The sequence below is a fragment of the Oreochromis niloticus genome, linkage group LG14 (genome assembly GCF_001858045.2).
Source record: "Oreochromis niloticus isolate F11D_XX linkage group LG14, O_niloticus_UMD_NMBU, whole genome shotgun sequence".
Taxonomy (NCBI): Eukaryota; Metazoa; Chordata; class Actinopteri; order Cichliformes; family Cichlidae; genus Oreochromis; species Oreochromis niloticus.
Window position 1 is genome coordinate 30720319 of NC_031979.2, and position 19212 is coordinate 30739530.

At 38.3% G+C, this 19212-nt stretch overlaps 1 protein-coding gene across 7 annotated transcripts in view; it reads left to right on the plus strand.

Moving 5' to 3' along the window:
- nbeab (neurobeachin b) overlaps positions 1–19212 on the plus strand; it is a 200757-nt gene that overhangs the window by 113675 nt on the left and 67870 nt on the right. For all 7 annotated transcript variants that reach the window (XM_005455018.4, XM_025898038.1, XM_019367747.2 and 4 more), the window contains one exon: positions 10364–10488. In XM_005455018.4, the coding sequence (XP_005455075.1) occupies positions 10364–10488 (125 nt within the window). The remainder of the gene's footprint in view (positions 1–10363; positions 10489–19212) is intronic.

Below are 19212 nucleotides of genomic sequence, written 5' to 3' on the forward strand. Positions count from 1 at the left end.
GTTTCAGATCTTAAACCAGGTTTGCTCATAATATGAAAAAATGTTGTACTAAGTCTGGTAATTAATTTTTATAGCTTTATTTTATGTTTTTAATGTTTCAAGCATTTTCCCTCAAAATCAGTAGATGTTCTAAGCAGCTAAATTTGTGTTCTTTATCCTTCTACTCACGGAACATTGTGTGCAGTAGCCAGCCTAATTTTATGAAATGCATGTATATTGACATCACATGCTGCAATTTCCTGTTGACACTTAGATTTGTTAGAGGCAATAATGTATTGCAATTGCTTCCAGAACAATGGCAGAAAAACTGACCATATCCAAACACTGTGTTTAATATTATGTTAATATTTTGACCGTGACTGTGAGGATCTCAGGGTCCAAGTACAGATTTTCTTAAAACTGACTGAACCTTAACTACCCATGAAAATCTATTGGACTGAATTCTGGGCTCTTGTTCAAATATTTATGGAGCCTCTCTCAGAGGCATAGCATTTGCATTGAAACAAAAGGTTATTGAGCGTGGGTGCATTGTAAATGATACCGCAAAACTTCCAACAAATTCAAATTTAATGGTAACCTGCTGGTGAAGAAAAATGATGCAATATGCTCACAAGCTCAAGGCAGTGTTGCAGTTCAGCAGCTCAGTCTTATTCAATGCTACATTAACTTTCCCATTTATGCTTCTCTTGTAAAATATAAAGCCCTCAAGCATTTTGAGGTGGCTGTCTGTTATGTGTGTGTGTGCGTGTGTGTGTGTGTTTATGAGAGAGAGAGAGAGAGAGGGAGGGAGTGAACCTTTAGTTAGTAATGTTTGTTTTTACCCTCTTGCACAGAAATTGCTTTACCTTTAACTCCAAAGTTCTGCCTGGGGACATGCCAAGGGATATTTATCATTAGTGTAGAATATATTATAAACAAAATTATTCACAGGAAGGCGGTAGTCAGAAACTACTGACACTGTTTTTTAGTTTTGTTTTTTTGTTTTTTTTAAACCACTGTGTTTGCAGCTTTGCTTATTAGATGCCCAAGTATTAGATTTCTCTGTTTCTAAATTCCTGGTATCTGCAGCCAGTTGATTTTAAGTTGTTCTTCACATTAGAGCAAACAGTTTTAGGAAATTGTGTTGTAGCACCTACAGCAAGAGCGGTAAATGAGGAAATGATCTGTACACGGCTTTAAAACAGCTGCTCTACAGTCATATGATCTGCCTGAAAAATACGCAGATCAGACCCTATGGTGGCCCGTTGGATCCATACTATATGCTTGCTTGATGATGAATGTCCCTCTGTATGGAGTCAGCATAGAAAAATCAATAGTCCTCAAATTGAAACAGTATAGGGTTGTATTGATCCGCTGTGCTAAATCAAAATGAGGAGGCTTTGATACATCTCTCCAAGACAGCTCCCTGCGCAGTAATGACACCCTATCAATTTTAGCTTTGCACTGATAAATCAAGTTGAAAATTGGATGTCAGAGTTTTTTCCAGGGAGAGAGTGATTTTTCCTGCCCTCTGGTCCCCTCTGCTGTTGACCTCTGAACCCTGCCAGTGGATTATAAAGTTCAGGCTCGTCTAAAGTGAAAGTAGATGTCAAGGCGATGCTGATGAATTCATTGAAGACTAATGTCCAGCACTTTTGCAGCACGGGACTACCGTACAGTGACAGCACAATAAATTCTCTCTACAAAGTTAAACTCCGACTTTATTTTATGCAACAAAAGTCTTTTTGAATACACTGTTGCAGTAAAAAAAGGCAGCTTAATGGTGTATATATTCATTTTTTTAAATTATTTTTATGTGTGTTATTGTATTATATTTTGTTATATATTTAAAGGTCTAATTTTAATATTGCATTACATTAACACACACACACGCATACCTTTAAACACTTGAAAAAACGCTCATTGGATTTCATGCACTGATACTAACTGTTTCAACACAGCCAACCTAACACAAATGTAAAAGGGAGCTGAAGCATACAAGCCTCTCTTTGTTCCCATGCGGGCGTCTGAGTTCGGTAGCATCACTGACAGCTGACGGAGGAGCCTCTGCTGGCCTCCACAGCAGACCTTAACCTTACCTGACTAGTCTATTGATTGTCAACATTTCTTCTGTATAATTACTTTTTTGTAGCAGAGGAGCAAAAGGAAAATGGCGGCATATATTGATCTGTTTCGAGGCAGTGAAACAGCCGTTTCCCTTGACTAACAGTGAGTTTCATCTCTGGCACGTGATGAATGGTAACAATCTGCCCGTGGATAATAACTTTGTGATGGAATGAACCTTTTTACTCACAATGTGCCCGCAGTATTTGGTCCTTCCTGAAAGGGGTTATCAATTCTAATAGAAGTCTACTACCACAGTGGGGGTGTGAGCACCTTTCGAGATCCTTAAAGCCTTGCAGGGGTGGAGGTCTGATGATCCCTTTGGGGCAGAAAACAAAAGTCAAGGTCCCCAATTGAGCCTGACAGTAAAAACAAAATTTAATCTGGCAACATACTAGATATAATTCAAAGACACTTTTATACTTGACGTCCAGAGCAGCAAAACATGTATGATCCTACATTTTTGTGATTAATCTGAAGTATTCTGTTAAATATTGTAAAATCAAAAGGAGAATCTTAGAAGCTGCTATAAAATTAATGCACCTCTAAGGGCTTTTTTCCTATGCACATGCACACTTTAGATGTTTATCTCGCATCCACTCTACCAAAGCGGTCTCCGCTCTTCCTTATTTTTTTAATCTACTATGTACATCAATAAAATGCAGCTCTATTTAAAACAGCCTCTAAGTGAGGGTGCATTTTATAATCTTCATTAATTTGATCTTATTGAAAACATGATGCTTCTTTGTTCTCGCTCGCTGCTATCCTCTCTTTTTCCACATTCGTTCTTGACCTACACCAGGCTCTCTTCCCTTGGGGCCCTCTTAACCTTGTACGCTGTGCTAATTATCTCTGGAAAGAGGCCCATTCACGCAATCATCAATTTCAGTGGGCGTTGAAATTGAGCTGGGCATTGCTTGACTGTGCCACATTTCCAGTGAAAGATAGGTTCCGGAAAGCTGGCGATCCAGGGGAGCTCACCAACAGCACAATGTGGCTCCTCATCCCTCGTATGTCTGTCTTCATTATGCCAGATGACCTGGAGTTAATCTTGTTGCCGCTGTGTCCTTTTGTCTTTGTCCAATAACGTTCTTCAGTGTGTTTCCATTCTATCTCTTAATCAACAAAAGAAAAGTCATATCCAGTAACCAGAAGCATATCGATCTTCGCTTCGTAACCTAAAGTCTGCGGCAGTCTTGAGAACAGCGATGAAAAGCTATGGTGAAATTAAAGAGATGAAAGTATTGTGTGCCATTTGCAGCCCTTTGTGATAATCTAATCATGATGTTGGCCATACAGTCACTTAACACTTGGCATTCAAGAGACACATGATCAGACTTGGTGTGTTTTTATAGAGGAAATTACTTTGTATTTTTTTCCTTTCTTTATAGTTTACTTTGAACGCAACGGGCTCATCACCATATGGTTGCCAGTCACAACTTTCATGCACGGGGTCCTTTTTTGTGTCTTTTTAGTTTTTTTTATCTAACAGCAGTATGTGGGAGAATGATGCATAAAAATCCCCAAAAAGAAGAAGAATGTGCTGGTTGACAGAAGATGTTTTCACATTTTTTCGCTTTGGTTTGCAGTCTCTGCAGGCTGCCCGATGGTTTTCATGGCGTGTGAGGTCCCTGTCATTACAGTGCCACATGTCTGGTTGTCATTTTAATGTACGCAAAGGATAGGTTTCAATAAATCAGTGTTAAATGGGCGAACGAGAACTGACTACTATGGCAGAAATTACTGGTTGAGCAGCTAGATAACAAGTGAACTATTTATTACCGTCTCCTTATTTTACTTTTAGCTCAATTTTTGCCTTAACTGAGACATTTCAAACACGTTCCTCGTGCACTTCTTAGTTCACACTTTCTAGATCACATAGTCAGAGCCTGTTAGGTCAGCAAACAGAAAAAGAAAAGACCACTTGTCCTCAGAATTACACTAAAAACTGGCACGTTTTCAGTGTCTGTGTGTGTGTGAGACAGAAACCAGTCGCTGCTCCTTTGAATAGAATTGTCGGTGATTACTGGCATTTATTATAATTACCCCCTACTCATGTCACCAATGGAAGCTTTTTAAAAGGAGTATAATGGTGTTTTATTGAATCAGCATGTCCCTGTCCTTCCTCCCGACTGCCTCATACAAATCCCCTCTGAGCATAAATAGAATAAAAAGAAAATCTTTAACCATGAGAAACTCATCTGTCTGCAATAGAGCGCTGTGCAAGTTTTATGAGCCATTCTGTTTTAAATGGCTTGAAAAACATGAAGTTAATTATTGCTTTTGACAACAGATCACTGTGGTCACTTATTTCTAAGGCATTATACATTTTATTACATTTGCAGATGTGAAGTTACAGAGAAATAGGTGCATATTTCAGTTAGTGTTGAGGACTCTTAAGTGGCTGGCCTGTAACGTGTTAGGCCATTGCTCCAAAAAAGATGTGTTGCATCTCAAAGGTTATAGATGGATGCTGACATTTTAGGTCTACTGTTGGGTCCATAAATATTTGGACAGAGATAACTTTTTCTAATTTTGGTTCTGCACATTGTCACAATTGATTTTAAATGAAACGACTCAGATGCAGTTGAAGTGCAGACTTTTATTTTAGTGGGTTGAACAAAAAGATTGCCTAAAAAGTGAGGAGCTAAAGCTTTCTTTTTTAAATACAATCACTTCATTTCAGGTGCTCAAAAAGTAATTTGAAAAATTAAATAATTGAAAATAAAATGTTAATTTCTACTACTTAGTTGAAAACCCTTTGCTGGCATTGACAGCCTGAAGTCATGGATGTCACCAGATGCTGGTGATTCTTCCTTTTTAATGCTCTGCCAGGCCTTTACTGCAGCGACTTTCAGTTGTTGTTTGTTTGTGGGACTTTCTGTCCAAAATTTAGTCTTCAACAAATGCTCAGTTGGTTTAAGACCAGGTGATTGACTTTGACATTCAAGAATATTCCACTTCTTTGCTTTAACAAACTCCTTGGTTGCTTTGGCTCTGTGTTTTGGGTCATTGTCCATCTGTATTATGATACACCTTCCAATCAATTTGACTGGATTTGGCTGGATTTGAACAGACAGTATGTCTCTGAACACCTCAGAATTCAACTGGCTACTTCTGTCCTGTGTCACATCATCAATAAACACTAGTGTCCCAGTGCCATTGCCAGCCATGCGCCCAAGCCATCACACTTCCTCCTCTGTTTTACAGATGATGTAGTAAGCTTTCTTTTTTAGATGTTTTTTTTTAGCAATGTCCAATCTAGTCTTTCTGTTCTTGAGGCTTGTGAGTGGCTTGCACCTTGCAGTGAACCTCTATATTTACTTTCATACAGTCTTCTCTTTATGGTAGACTTCGATATCAATACACCTAGATCCTGGAGAGTTTTGCTCACTTGGCTGGTGGTTGTGAAGGGGTTTCTCATCACCATGGAAGTGATTCTGCGATCATCCACCACTGTTGTCTTCCATGGACGTCCAGGGCTTTTTGCGTTGCTGAGTTCACTAGTGCTTTCTTTCTTTCTCAGCATGTACCAAACTGTAGATTTTGCCACTCCTACTACTACTACTACTACTACTACTAAGTTGGTTTTTTTTCATCTTTAGGCATGAAAAAAAGATTTTTGAACTTCATTTTTTTTTTAAACATGTACTTTTTGAAGAGTTTTTTTTACATGTCCACTTAGGTGGACAACTGGCTGACCATTGGGGGGCAGGGTATGGAGTGACACATCAGTGTCCAATGTAGTGGTTTATGTGCAAGTATACCATCAACACTGACACAAATACAAGAAAACAGCCTTTGAATAGCTGTCCACTGTAGTGACCACTATACATGAAAGGGTTAAGGGTGGCTTGTTTCACCCACATGAGAGCTCCTTTGACTGCATATTGTCTGTTCACAACAAAATCTGCAAGCACCACACCTCAAATCAACTGAGGGCCTTTCATCTGCTTAATTGATAATGACATAATGAAGGAATTGCCCACACCTGCCCATGAGTTACCTTTGAATTGATTGTCCAATTATTTTTGGTCCCTTGAAAAAGAGGGTGGTACATGTTAAAGAGTTGAAACTCCTAAACCATCCAGTTTGAATGTGGATACCCTCAAATGAAAGCTGAGAGTCTACACATTATGTGCATGTCTGTTATATAACAGTAATTGGAATATGTTTTAGTAAACAGGTAAAAAAAAAAAAAAACTTGTGTCAGTGTCCAAATATATATGGACCTAACTGTATATCCCTATATACAGTTAGGCAACTTAAGCGTGTGTGAAAATTCCCATTTGACTATTTTAAAGTTTCAGTTTTCATCAATTATCTACCTTATAAAGAACCTATAGATGCAAGTCATGAAAATATTGTTTGATTATTAAATAGCGGTAGGAACCACAAAGCAACTCAAAATATGAGCCATTTTGTTATTGTTAATCATTAGTTGGTATTAATCTCTGGCTCTCATTCACAGTTTTTTTTTTTTTTTTTTTTTGTCTCCTCACCCTAACCTGTCACGACAGACGACTGCCCCTACCGGAACATGTTTCTGTTGAAGGTTTCTTCCTGTTAAAAGGGAGTTTTTCCTTCCCACTGTTGCCAAAGTGCTTGCTCATAGGGGGTCATATGATTGTTGGGTTTTTCTCTGTATGTATCATAGTAAGGTCTACCTTACAATATAAAGCGTCTTGAGGCGACTTGGATTGGATAAAATTGGACTGAACAGAATCGAACTGAACTGAAATTTCCCAATGCGTTGCCCAGAAGAATGACAGTTTCCTAACACAGCATTTTGCCACATTGGTTTGTCAGTTTATGTACACTATCATTATTATTTCTTACGTGTTATAGATGTTTGTTATGTTTTCTGGATGAGAAAATTACTTTCCTCTCCTTCTGCTTCTCGTTCTGTTTGCTTTTATGGCTCTCTGAATGTCTCTTTCTGTATTGCCAGTCAGTTTATGGTCACTTTTCCCTTCATTCCTTTGATAAGCTTTACAGCAATGAGTCATGAAGTAGTGACTCTAGTAACGCAAATTTGTGGCAAAATCCACTGACTGTGCCGGTCTGTTTTAATGCAAATACTAGTATTTGGTGTCATTTATCTGTAATTGCCAGAGGAAGTGATACACTATATTGCTGTATCAATGTTTTGCCTTATTCCTGTAACTGTATTACAGGGAAATATGTGTGTACAGAAATGTGTTATTTTTCAGTGTGTTAATCCATCACTTACATAGTTTTATTACATTTAAGATGCCTGGCACAGTTTTACCTTTTTATTTAAACACCAATACTATTTGCCAAATAATCAGAAATATTTGAGAAAACTATGGAGTTTCTGCTGTCCTTTTATAACTGCAATATAAAAAAGATGTCACCCTCCAACCCAATGTAAGCCAACATTTTTTGGAATGATATAGTTTCCTAGAAACTGTTATTATTTTGAATTACGCCAGTTAGTTTTCTCTTTTCAACAAACCTATGTTTCATCTCAAAGACCTCAACACTGGCTCCCTGAGGAAAGATGCCCTTTAAATACATATTTGAAAGAGCAGAGAATAGACAATAGTCCTGTTACAAATTTATCTTACTGCACTTAGCAAGTCTGAAAGCGGCCATAAATAATGGTGCTCCCGTTTCCTGTAGGTTATCAGTGCTGGAAAATTAGCTTTTAAAATGCGGTTTGAAATCCATTTGGGTGATTGATGGGTGATGGGACTAATAAATTTTGCCAGTTTCTAGCGGGCCGGCTCACAGCAATTCTTTATGGTTGTCATGAAGCCAGACACATTTGATGTGTCAAATAAGAACGGTCTCCAGCCATCTCTTAATGAATGATGTTGGATGGACAATTTGTTACTGAGACAACACGCTATCTTTCTATTAATGACTCTGTAGCTGGATTTGTGTTTTATCACTCATATTAAAAATTGATTATCTGAATTTTTAAAAAAGTGAAGAGATTGTTGTTGATTGTTAGCTTTTGCAGCATATTAAACAGTAAAAATGTGTGCATACATTATCCAAGAGCAGTTTTAAAATGTGCTATTCAGGCCCATGGATGAGGAAATTGCTGCGTTTGGGGGGAAAAAAAAACCCAAACTCTCATTTCTCACAATGCTTTTAAGACATGGATTCGCTCTTTAGTGTTTCATTGCCATTTCCCTATTGGAGAGCTGCAGCTGGGAGCTCGATGCCATCCAACTGTGTATCCCCATCAGGATTGCAATCCTCCTGAGCAGTTTTTGGACCACCCTCAGAGAGGAGGTTCCTTCAGCACAGCACTTTGGCACAGTCCAAATCCGGTCCAGCACTGACCACATAGTGTAGAATATCACAGTTCCTCCTCAAACAGCAGATTTAAACTGAAACCATCTGCACAGGCCGAAACAGGCAAGGAGACATAAAAAACGCCAGCGTCCAACTCATTAATCAGTCAGTTGAGGTTTGGTTTGTTGTGTACTTGCTTGCTGTTAAAGACAAATGAAGATATTTTGGCTTGAAGTTGTACTCAAATAAGCAAACAAGCACTTTGTGTAAAATGCAGCAAATTTAGTTAATGCTGTTACAGGGAACTCTTCAAAGAGGCAGATTTATCCCCCACTGGCATCTGCTGTGTATTTGTACTAAGAATTAGGGGACATAATCTTCAACAGTAATCGCCTAGTTGCCTGCAGTGGATTTACATTTTTCACACTGTGTAATCTCACATTTACAATATCATTTACGTGGGTGTCTCCTTTCCACCCACTGACATCTCTCTTTTCTTCAGTGAGGCTTTGAGAGAGATTGACAGGGGACAAGCTCAAGGCGTTCAGTGTTGCTTTGCATACAGCAGCTCATACTTCGCGCATACAACATGTGCACACACACACGCATATACACTCAGTTTTGATTGATACTTAACTGAAACTGAGCTCATGTTGCTGTCAGAGCCCGGCTAAGTCTCCTGAGCCTCTTGATTTCTGACACTGGTAGATATTATATTTATGGAGCAAGAAGGCTGTATTTTGTGATGTGATCCCCTCTAACACTTTAATCTGTTTAGACTCCCTCAGTACTGTAGCAGGGAAGGGGGCAGAAACTATACAATGAAAAAGACAGTTGCCTGCCAGGGTCTTACTGTATCCAGCACACACAGGAAAATCTCAGCTTGGATTTGAACACTCAGTATCCCATGCAAAGGTTTTATTTTGAGATTTGAGCGTCTGTTTCTAGATTTATTCTGTTTCTAGATCTACAGATGACCTGTATTTGTGTAATAAAATGAGCTCAAATGTTGAGGTACTGAAGTGTGCTGCCCTATTCGCACATAGTATCATTGTTAAAGACAACAAAACGAAGGAAAAATATGTGTTTTTTCTTCACATTTGGTTAAAATTGGAATGGCTGATGTCAGGATTTCTTGTCTGTCAACTAGAGTTGATGCAATTTTTTTCCTTCTCCTTGGTAAAGGTAAATTAAAGCAAGACTTTCCTTGCTGTATTCCCCTCTAAAGGAAACATAAAGGCTTTGAAATAGCTCCAGCTAGCGTGCAGTTGGAACAAGCAGCACTTAGAAATCTAATGCTGGTTGTGGTGCTTAATGGTTTGCATTAGCTGCAAGCAATAAAATTATCCCAGGTCCTCACTAATGTTGAAATAATCATTTACAAAGATGGTTACCACATGCTGGAACTGTTTTCTTCTTTCTCTGTCTTTTTTTTTTACCACCCTAATTCGCTGTTATTAATAATGAATAAAAATGCAATTTTCTATTGGGTTGCTCCAGGGCTCTGGGAATCATTTCAATGAATATTTCAGCACATTATTTTAATCATGGCTCCACATACTCAGGGAGGGGGCTTGTTTTATAGGCTCATGCCTCAACCGCCCCAAGACCCCGATCATTAAACTCCACGCTGTCTGCGTTGAGGTTCCTACCTTTGATTTACAAGACTTGTTAAAAAACATTGTAAAAAAGGAGGCAAGCTGTGCCATTTATACTTGTAATTTGATGCTGTATTTGTTAATGGGAGGACTGGTGATTTATGCGTGCAGCGGCTGCTGCTACTCCCTGCTCTTCTGATGCTATAGCATTAGCAGGACTAACATTAGTAGGGCTGTGCATGCAGTATGCAGAGGCCCAGCTTAATATGCCTGCTAACTGTGGCCTGGTTTTTCTCCACAAGATGTTTTCCTCTGATAAGAACGTGGCTGGTGTAATCAGTCCGTCATTGTTTGCTCTGTCTACCCTGCCTGTCCTTTGGTCTCCTCCATAGTCAGCTGCACGACTTCTGGCGTCTTGACTACTGGGAAGATGACCTGCGGCGAAGGCGGAGATTTGTCAGAAACCCATTTGGCTCCACCCACCTAGATGTTGTATGCAAGTCACTGCAAGAGTATGGTAAGTTTTTCCCATTTTTATGGAATGTGCATTTAAAAAAAGAAAGTTTTCATAATTAGGGCACTAAAAATTCACATCCAGCATTATCCCATTTCAATGCTTCAATGTTGCCATTAAAACATTTTTGAAAAAGGATTAAAGTTTAGCCCCCGCTTGTCCATATAGTTTAACATATTGCTTAGCAGAAATTTTTATAGGTAACATTTTTTATGAGTCCTGTGAATTGAACATGACACATCCATTTTATTGCACTTTTTATTATCATTGCAACACATACTCTAGAGCAAATTGGCTTTCCCGCTTTATTATTTTCTTCTTCATGCCTCAAACTTTTCTCATTGACCGAGGCAGCCATGCAGCGTTGCCCACCACCTTTTGTCGGTTATTTCTTTATATCCTGCCACACTGATTTTTAAAAGCCACTCAGTACTGTTAAAATCCCTTGGCGATACTCTGCTGTCTGTAATTGAATAGCAGCGCAGATGTTTAATGGCACAAGTTTGAATGTATTGAGGCTGAAATTAATAGAGTAAGACCCATTTTAACTTTATGGAAAACAGAAAGCAGGCAACTCATTGTGGTCAGCGTAGCCTTGTTATAATGGTTGCAGACACATGCATGATCATGACAATGTTCCCTGACCTCATTGTGCCTCAGTTTTGAGCTACTGAACAGACTGTTGGGTTGGGTTAAGGATGTCATCTGGCTACATTCAGCTCTTGCTATAGAAATAGAAATATAGAAATAGCATTTTTCAGATGTTTTTTTTAATAGTGGGTCAACTGTTACGTTCTAGAAGTACAAACGTGGCTCTTCAGCTCTTCATTGATTCCATTGTAGGAAGGGCTCAAGTCATGTTACATTAGTATTTTTTTAATCCACTTAAAAATATCAAAGAGCTTTTAAGAATCTTTGATGAAGAAATTGCATTGTGTTGCATCAACACTGCCTACCAATAAATAAAGTGGCACTAAACCCTTAACAGATCAGAACATCCGCAATAAACTCTCCTCCCACTCACCCTCCACTCAACACTGACATTTACTGTATTTTGTTATTTATTTATTGTTCTTAAGATAACTTTAACTCAGTTCATATCAAAAAGAAAACAAAAGAAAACTTCTGAGGTATGACCTATATTGTGAAAATCCTCTATAACATACTCTATGAAATTGCTTTAGTACTCATACAGATGAAGGATAAGAATATATCAGTTAAAAACCAGACACATTTTTATTTGTCAAACTCCACTGTGCAGGTGCTCAAAGTGTGTGTTAGCATGTGTGCATTATCTCTGTATTAATCTAGTGTTTTTACCTTTATAATAAGCGCCTTGAGGCAACTGTTGTTGTGATTTGGCGCTATATAAATAGTATTGAATCGAATTGAATTGAATTAGCTCCTTTACTGACTCAGGTAACACATGTCATACTGTGAACTTTACTTGCTATTTACGTCATTCGTTCACCAGAATGTTTTGGAGCTTTCAGTTTTCTTTCTGCAATGTGACATTAGAACCTCAATGAGGTTGACGGAAGACTTGTTGAAGTCCTGCTGGCATGCGGTGGTTTTAATGAGCGGAATAATGTATAAACTTGTCAAGTGAAAGGGATCGCCTGCGGTCGGATGGCCCTCTTGCTCTCCATGAGAGGTGAGCTGCACTTTCAGGCTGTTTCCAGCAGTCTTTGATGTGGTTGCGCAGTTGAGGCCAGGTTTTTGTTATGAGTTAAAATGAGAAACCTTTTGTTCTTTGTTACAGCTTCAGCAGGTTTTTTTTGGCAGTGACAGTTGGCAGGTTTTTTTTTTTTTAAATGTATTATGACACATTGTGTTTTTTATAAGAATATTCACGTTTAATTAGCATAGTATTAAGGATAGGACCTGTTCTTTGTAGATAACCCTGGTGCAAATGCTGAGAGGTTGGAAATCATTTGTCATATCCAGACTTTGTTTCTGGGGTTTGATGGAGATGCTATACAACTCTTTAGTGGCTTCCAGGCAGCATAGGCACTATAGTAAAAAAAAAACAAAGAGGCTTGTTTGACTTGGCCCATGAGAGTCATTACTGAGGCTTTAAAATCTGAGACTACTGGAAAACCAGCAGGTTGTCTAAACTGAATAGCCAGTTCCTGGTTTGACAGCAGGATATGACAGTATACACTCAGGCACCATTTGAGTTTGAAGAGGGCAGACTTGCATGATTGTGTTCAGAGTAAATGTCAGTCTTGGGTAAAATGAAAGTGCAATAAAAACATTTTTTAAATCAACATTTCAGCGAGTGGCTTGCATGGTTGTTGGCACCGCATTCTTTTGTGTTTTCCCTTTGATATTAACAAGATTTTTTATATTTCACAAGTTTTATCGATTATTTTAACTGCTTTTTGTCTTTTTTTTAACTGATGGTATTTTAAGACTTTAGAAGTTAGTACCACATGTTAAAGGATGATGTATTTTGCAATAAGGTTTTAGTCAGTTTGGTGTTTATCTCAGAAACAGAATGTCCTCTGTGGAGTTTTGATCTCATTCAAATTTAATACACAACTTTAAATGTAATCTGTATTTTTTTTTTAAATCAAGTTATTGTTAAAACTAGTACAAGTGTAACTTAGTACACAGTCTTGCACACACAATGTATATCACGGACATGTGTGATGGGAGGTTAAACTCTGCCTTAAACTCTACCTCATTGTCTATTAGCAGCATTGACAGCTTAGCCAGCACATTCTGTCTCTGCCCTCTTCCTGTAATAACCTGCCCTGTTACAGCCAGCCTCCGCCCAGTATCCGAGTATATTGTTAGGTGATTGGAATTGGGCAAGCATGAAATGGAAGTCACGTTAATATTGATCCAAATGTTTAACGGGGTGTTTTACCTCAGAGTGTCCTTGCTGTCTCATTTCAGGTGAGCACCTTCTCTCAGAGCTGATTGCCCCAGGCAGAGATCTTTATAGCTCTGTACTTCTGCGGAGGCAGAGTCATGATGTGATATTAACCTTCTCCAGCTCGCTCCAGCTTTATAATCACAGATATTAAATGAAGATAAGTGAGCTGGCTAACATGTAAATCCAAAATAACTGCATTTGAATGCAGCTTTTCAGCAGGTATATGGAGGTGTGGGGATTATTAGACCTTGTTTTAAGTGTTTTGATGAAGAGAAGAGATTGTTTGTAACCTCTGATTATTCCAGGATATTGGATAAAGATTACCCCAAGTGGAAGCGTCTGCACTGTATAAACTCCCCTACATCAAAGTTGTTATGTTTACATTTACACACTTAAAACACATACAGATGGCCCGCATTGCAGGAAGTATGAAGTTGTCATTCCCCCTCCTCCCTCATTTCATCTTTCAGTGCAGAGTAAATAAAAGTATAGAGACATGGGGCAGAATTGCATCGCCCTTCACAGTAATGCAATCCCATGAACAGGAGGCTTGTGGAATGTGGAGCCTGTGGAGAGCAAGCGTAGGAGGACAGGATCTGAGTCTGGGAAACGGAAGAGATATATTTAAACTGTTCTATACAGTACATATTCTATAGATGTTGGAATGAGAGCGCAAAACTTGTGTGAATGATAGTGCAGTCTGGTGATAGTGTTGTAAATAATCTATGTATGTATAAAACAGGAACGCTCCTGAAGAAGCTCTAGAGTTTATTTTTTTAAAGTCAGGTAAGACTTGAGATTATTAAGTCGGGGTGCGTCTTGAGATACAAGTTTTGTTTTGTTTTTGTTTTTTTCAAATATATGGAGTTTTATTTATAGCATAATAAGTGACCAAAGTATTTAAGAGATTTAAGAAATTGTTGAAGATTTTCCCTGTGGCTCATGCTGCTGTTTATGTGTCTAGATTATTTTAGTGTGAATTTTCCTGTTTTGGCACTATGTCTTCCTGCAGTTAAATATAATGGAATGGTGGCATTTGCCTGCTCGAAGCACCAAAAATATACATATAAAAAGTGTCACTTTCCAGAAATCATGATCCACAATTTAAAACTTCCACAGACCTTGTTCTGAGTAGGAACTGATTTCTCACTGGTGTACATTTATCAGCCAGAACAAGAATGCAGCTAGCTAAGATTGCAGAGTAGAGTGTCATTAATGTTTACTTGCATACAGAGGAACCTCCAATCATGGATAGATGGATGCTTCCTCAGAAAGGAAGAGCGATACAGTCTGCAATCATAATTGAACAGAACCGCTCACAACAAAGCTAATAGTGAAATAAATTTTTCAACTGTGTTTTTTGGAAAGTGCCATTTTTAGCTGACATCGTCTCCATAAGTGGGCGACTCTTAACAAAAAAAATGGATAAACAGGACTACAGGCTGGAGGAAAAACAAGGAGAATTGATTTTGGGATGAACATATGAGAGACGGATGTTGTAGATTTCTTTTTGAGGAATGGCGAAAAGTGTAAGAGGGAGGGTCTATATCATGCATAAGACTTGCAAAAAGCCATGCTTACACTACACTACTGAGATAAAAATACAATTCCAGTGCCACAAAGCTCAACCTGTATCAATACAGTATATCAAGAATGGACCCTGGCAGTGTTGCTATAGTTGATTAAATGCTCCTTTGAAGGCTTTTCAAAGCTCATTTATTCCACGTTGTGTAATAAAACTGCTCAACCCTAAAATATTTTCAAAATGGGAGCCTTTATCTAAGCTTGCAAAGTTTATTTGAACTAAACAACTGAATAACTTTTTAAATTCATTAGCATATTTTAAACTCTATATAACAAATCTGTCTGACCAGGGCAAAAATTAAAGATGAATTTAGACTCAGTGTTTTAAGGAAAGTTGTGCCACATTGGACATTGCATATCCGAGAAGGAGAACTCAGGACTGTGCGTTCAGAGACGGCCTCTGTTAGTGACAGCCGGCAGGTCTTCATCAGCCTCCACTGAGGTCATGAAAGCTCTGCATTGCACTTTACTGAGTGTAATTAGTGCACTCTGAGGCAGTTTCAACTCGGTGATTGAACAAAACGACCCAGGAGACCAGTGATCGGTAGCTCCTCCTGGAACTGTTTCTAAAGAGCTTAAAAGCAAACTGCTGTGACACTGAGGAGTCAATGACAGTAGCTTGTCACAGATTGCTGTGTATGTTATTCTATGTTATGTTAATGCTGTTGATCAGGATATGAGCCAGCAGCTCGGGCTTGTGAGGGGCAGTCAGAGCTTTCTACCACACAGCTTTTTTTTCTCTCTCTTTTGCATGATTATTTATTTTATTATTGTTATCATTATCATTTTGTAGTTTTTAGTTTGATTAGAATTAGGATAAATAAATAAATACAATAAAAATATAACAACTGCTTGGTTAAGTTTACATAAAGACTTTCCTGGGACTGAAATGCAAACTTTGACATTAACCGTGTCTTAGAGAAGTTTTCTCACAGAAAACCTTAAGGCCAAAAAATTAAATAAATCTGTGTATATATTGGGGAATTCATAAAACCAAAATAAGTACAACAGTCCAGGAAGTTGGTTCAGACATCTGCTTTTTATTGTTATTTATTATAAATTTACAGAGGAGGAACAGTGTCCCAGCACATAACCGAAAAGAAAATTAAGCAGTATCTCAAAGTAGTCCCTGAGTAAACAGTTTGTAATAGCAAGGGTAAAATCAAACAGTCATTTGCAGCAATTAAAAACTGTATTCATCCAAGTCTTTTCATTGTGGCGTTAAGACATACAAAAACTACACAAGTCTCCAGATTTAATTATTGCCAAGGCAAGCAGGAAACAAAATACAAAAAAGAACATCTATTGCGTTTTCTCCAATCCTAAACTCTGAATTGTTGCATTCAAGCCTACTAAAGCCAACCCCACAAAAACATAGCAAACTCTTTTGTTGCTGTTTTTAATGTTTGAATGGTGCATTGAGTTTGATGTTATATCAACAAGTCGGCGCTTTAGAAACATGGCAACCCACCAAAAAAGAGAGAGAGATCTTACCTCAAAGTCCACTTTTGCACGGTTGAAACATATCATAGCAAAACATTACAGTGTGATGGAGTAGAGGACATTCATATGCATCCATCCATGAGAGTTTATCCGCAACCAGGAAGTTAACCTTGGAGAAAACAATGACTGCATATCAAAGTAAACTGGAAACTACAAAAGACAAACTTGAATGAAAACACACGAGCACATATATTAATCAACCAAAGTGGATCATAAATTTATTTGTGCAAAATGGGTATCACAGAGTCAAACAATTATTCAACTAAACTATGTAAATGACGGACTTTACCACCTGACTGGTGAGGGTGTAAGTAGAGCTCTGTCAGTGCCAGTGGATGTTGCATTTTTTTATTGTTGCGCTACATCGGAAACATTATTAATATCAATTCTACCTGCAAATGCAAAATAAGATAATTCATAAGGCACATTTCACTCCATCTATTTTTTATTGCTAAAGCATAGAGCTGAAAAGACTATGACATGTCCTTCAGTAGGCGACACACATCTTCATCAGCCGGCCCTCGACTCCGTTCATTTTTATTTTGTGTCAATCACATGAGTGGTATCAGGTCCTTGAAGGAACATTCCTCTTGTTTTGCCACACGTTCGCCAAGGGTGAACACATGAAAAGCTTTCTAATGAGTCTGCCTCAACATGACTGCACAGCAAGTCCAGTAATGGTGACAAATTGTTGACTCTTCTCACAGCAGCACTTTTAATATGAGAGTCCATCCAGGGCCATGACTCAAGAGAAGATCGCTTTTCATGTCAGCACATTTTCTCCTACATGTCATACCGCTCCATTTCTTATTTATAACCTTATTCATTTTCTTTTCTCTGAGAACTAAATTGCATTTTGGGCAAAGCTGGGTTCAGTCGTCTCCTCCTGCATTGTTGCCTGCCCTAAAAAAGGAGATGTTGGTCGTTTGCATGTAGAAATCAGCATGGTTTATTTGGTCTACTCAACCCTGTCCAGACTTGCCAATCAGAACATCGGCCTGTCTGCCGAGGTTTCCCTCATTTACTCTGAGTATAATGATGGTTTACAGAATTACAGTTTTAAATTTCACTCTTTCTGCTTTGATTTCTGACCGCTGGCTGGCTTTTGGCTTTAACATTGCACAGAATTCATTTCCGAAATGCTCAGACTGCTTCCTTTCGTCTGATGAAAGCACTCCAGATATGAGACAGAGCAGGAAGCAGACTTTTTTTCTTGGTAGCAGTGTTGACAACAGTCAAATGTGACCTCTTTAAGACAAGGTACATGTTCCTCAGGGGAGGGAGAGGCGAATTAAGAACTGTGCTGAAAGGAAACATGTCAGGCTGGTGTCAGCCACCTCCCATTTCTTGATATGTGTTCTTCCTTTCGCACGCGCAAATTTCTCTTCTGGTTATTTCCCACATTGGACGTCAGAAAGACAAATTCACATGAACGCTTTGAGCGGCTGTGTGGCAGGCACATGTTGGAGATGGGCTGATTTAAGCTGATAAATGTGTTGTTGGGGCTCTTTGTTTTTTCCAGGATGTATGAACACATGCTTCACTATAGCCATATGATGAAGTCTTGGTGTAAGCAGCCTTCTAATTGTGCTGTCTGCACAGTCTCCCTCTTGTCAAGTATCTGCAAGAGGCAAATGATATCTCTAATCTGCTATGAGCTTGAGACGTATGCCTGACTCAGCTGTTGGTCTTTCAAGATGCAGGTAGCGTTTTGTTGTTGACCTTGTCTAAAAATAAAAGCTGAAACACCTCTGATGTTCAACCACTCGAAAAAGCAGTCAGTGAGCAAATGTGTACTCTGACATTCTTTTATATGGAATGGCAAGTACATTAGTGTGCATCTGTATCAGGTTCATCCCACGTATCACTATTCATTTCATGCTGAGATTCTCCATGCTTTATTTTTCTCAGTTTCTATACTTTACCATATGTTTGCATTTTAGTTTATGGATAGGAATAAAAAAGTTTTTTTCCTCCAAATATTATCCAAAAACATTTATATTTTCTCACCTATTACCATGACTGTGTGTGTGTGTGTGTGTGTGTGTGACATCTGTATTATGGATGCAGGAGTTACAAATGTAATTTGGTGGGTGTCTGGTTTAACTTTTTTTTTTTTGCTGCTGTTGCAGTATTGTTGGTTTCTTGTTCGATATTTATTATCCCCTTTAGTAACACACACTTATTTTCTTTTATTTAAATTCCTCACTGACTTTTCAAGCAAGTCATTGCTCAGTCGTAGGGTACGAATACTAAACATTTTGATTGGATTTTACAGTTTTGCTGAGGAAAAATATAGCACTGAAAACCTCTGTGGTAAATAGCAGAAATAGAAATAGACTGGTGGTGGATAAGTGGCTGAGAAAATGAATGGATGGGGGCTAGCAAGTAGCATCCTTCCAACAAAGATATTTGTGTAGGTTATGCTAACCTTCTGAAACCATAATGTACACTTTATTACATTATGCTTCAAAATATTTGCATAGAAACTCTAGATGACAATGTGTATTATGTTAAACATGAAATGAGTTCCCATGTTTTGAGCTTGGATAGCCCGATTAGGTTATAAGCCTTCCAATGCAACATAGTGCCTTATGAACTCAGATCAATATTAGATAGCAATGTTTCTGTGTGCTTTTCATGTTTATTTATTTTTCTACTGAGTTTTCTGAAATAAAAAATAAAAATAAAAATCAAAGAAAAAAAAATTCAAAACTATAGGCACACACTTCTGCCCTACCTCCTTTCAAATAATA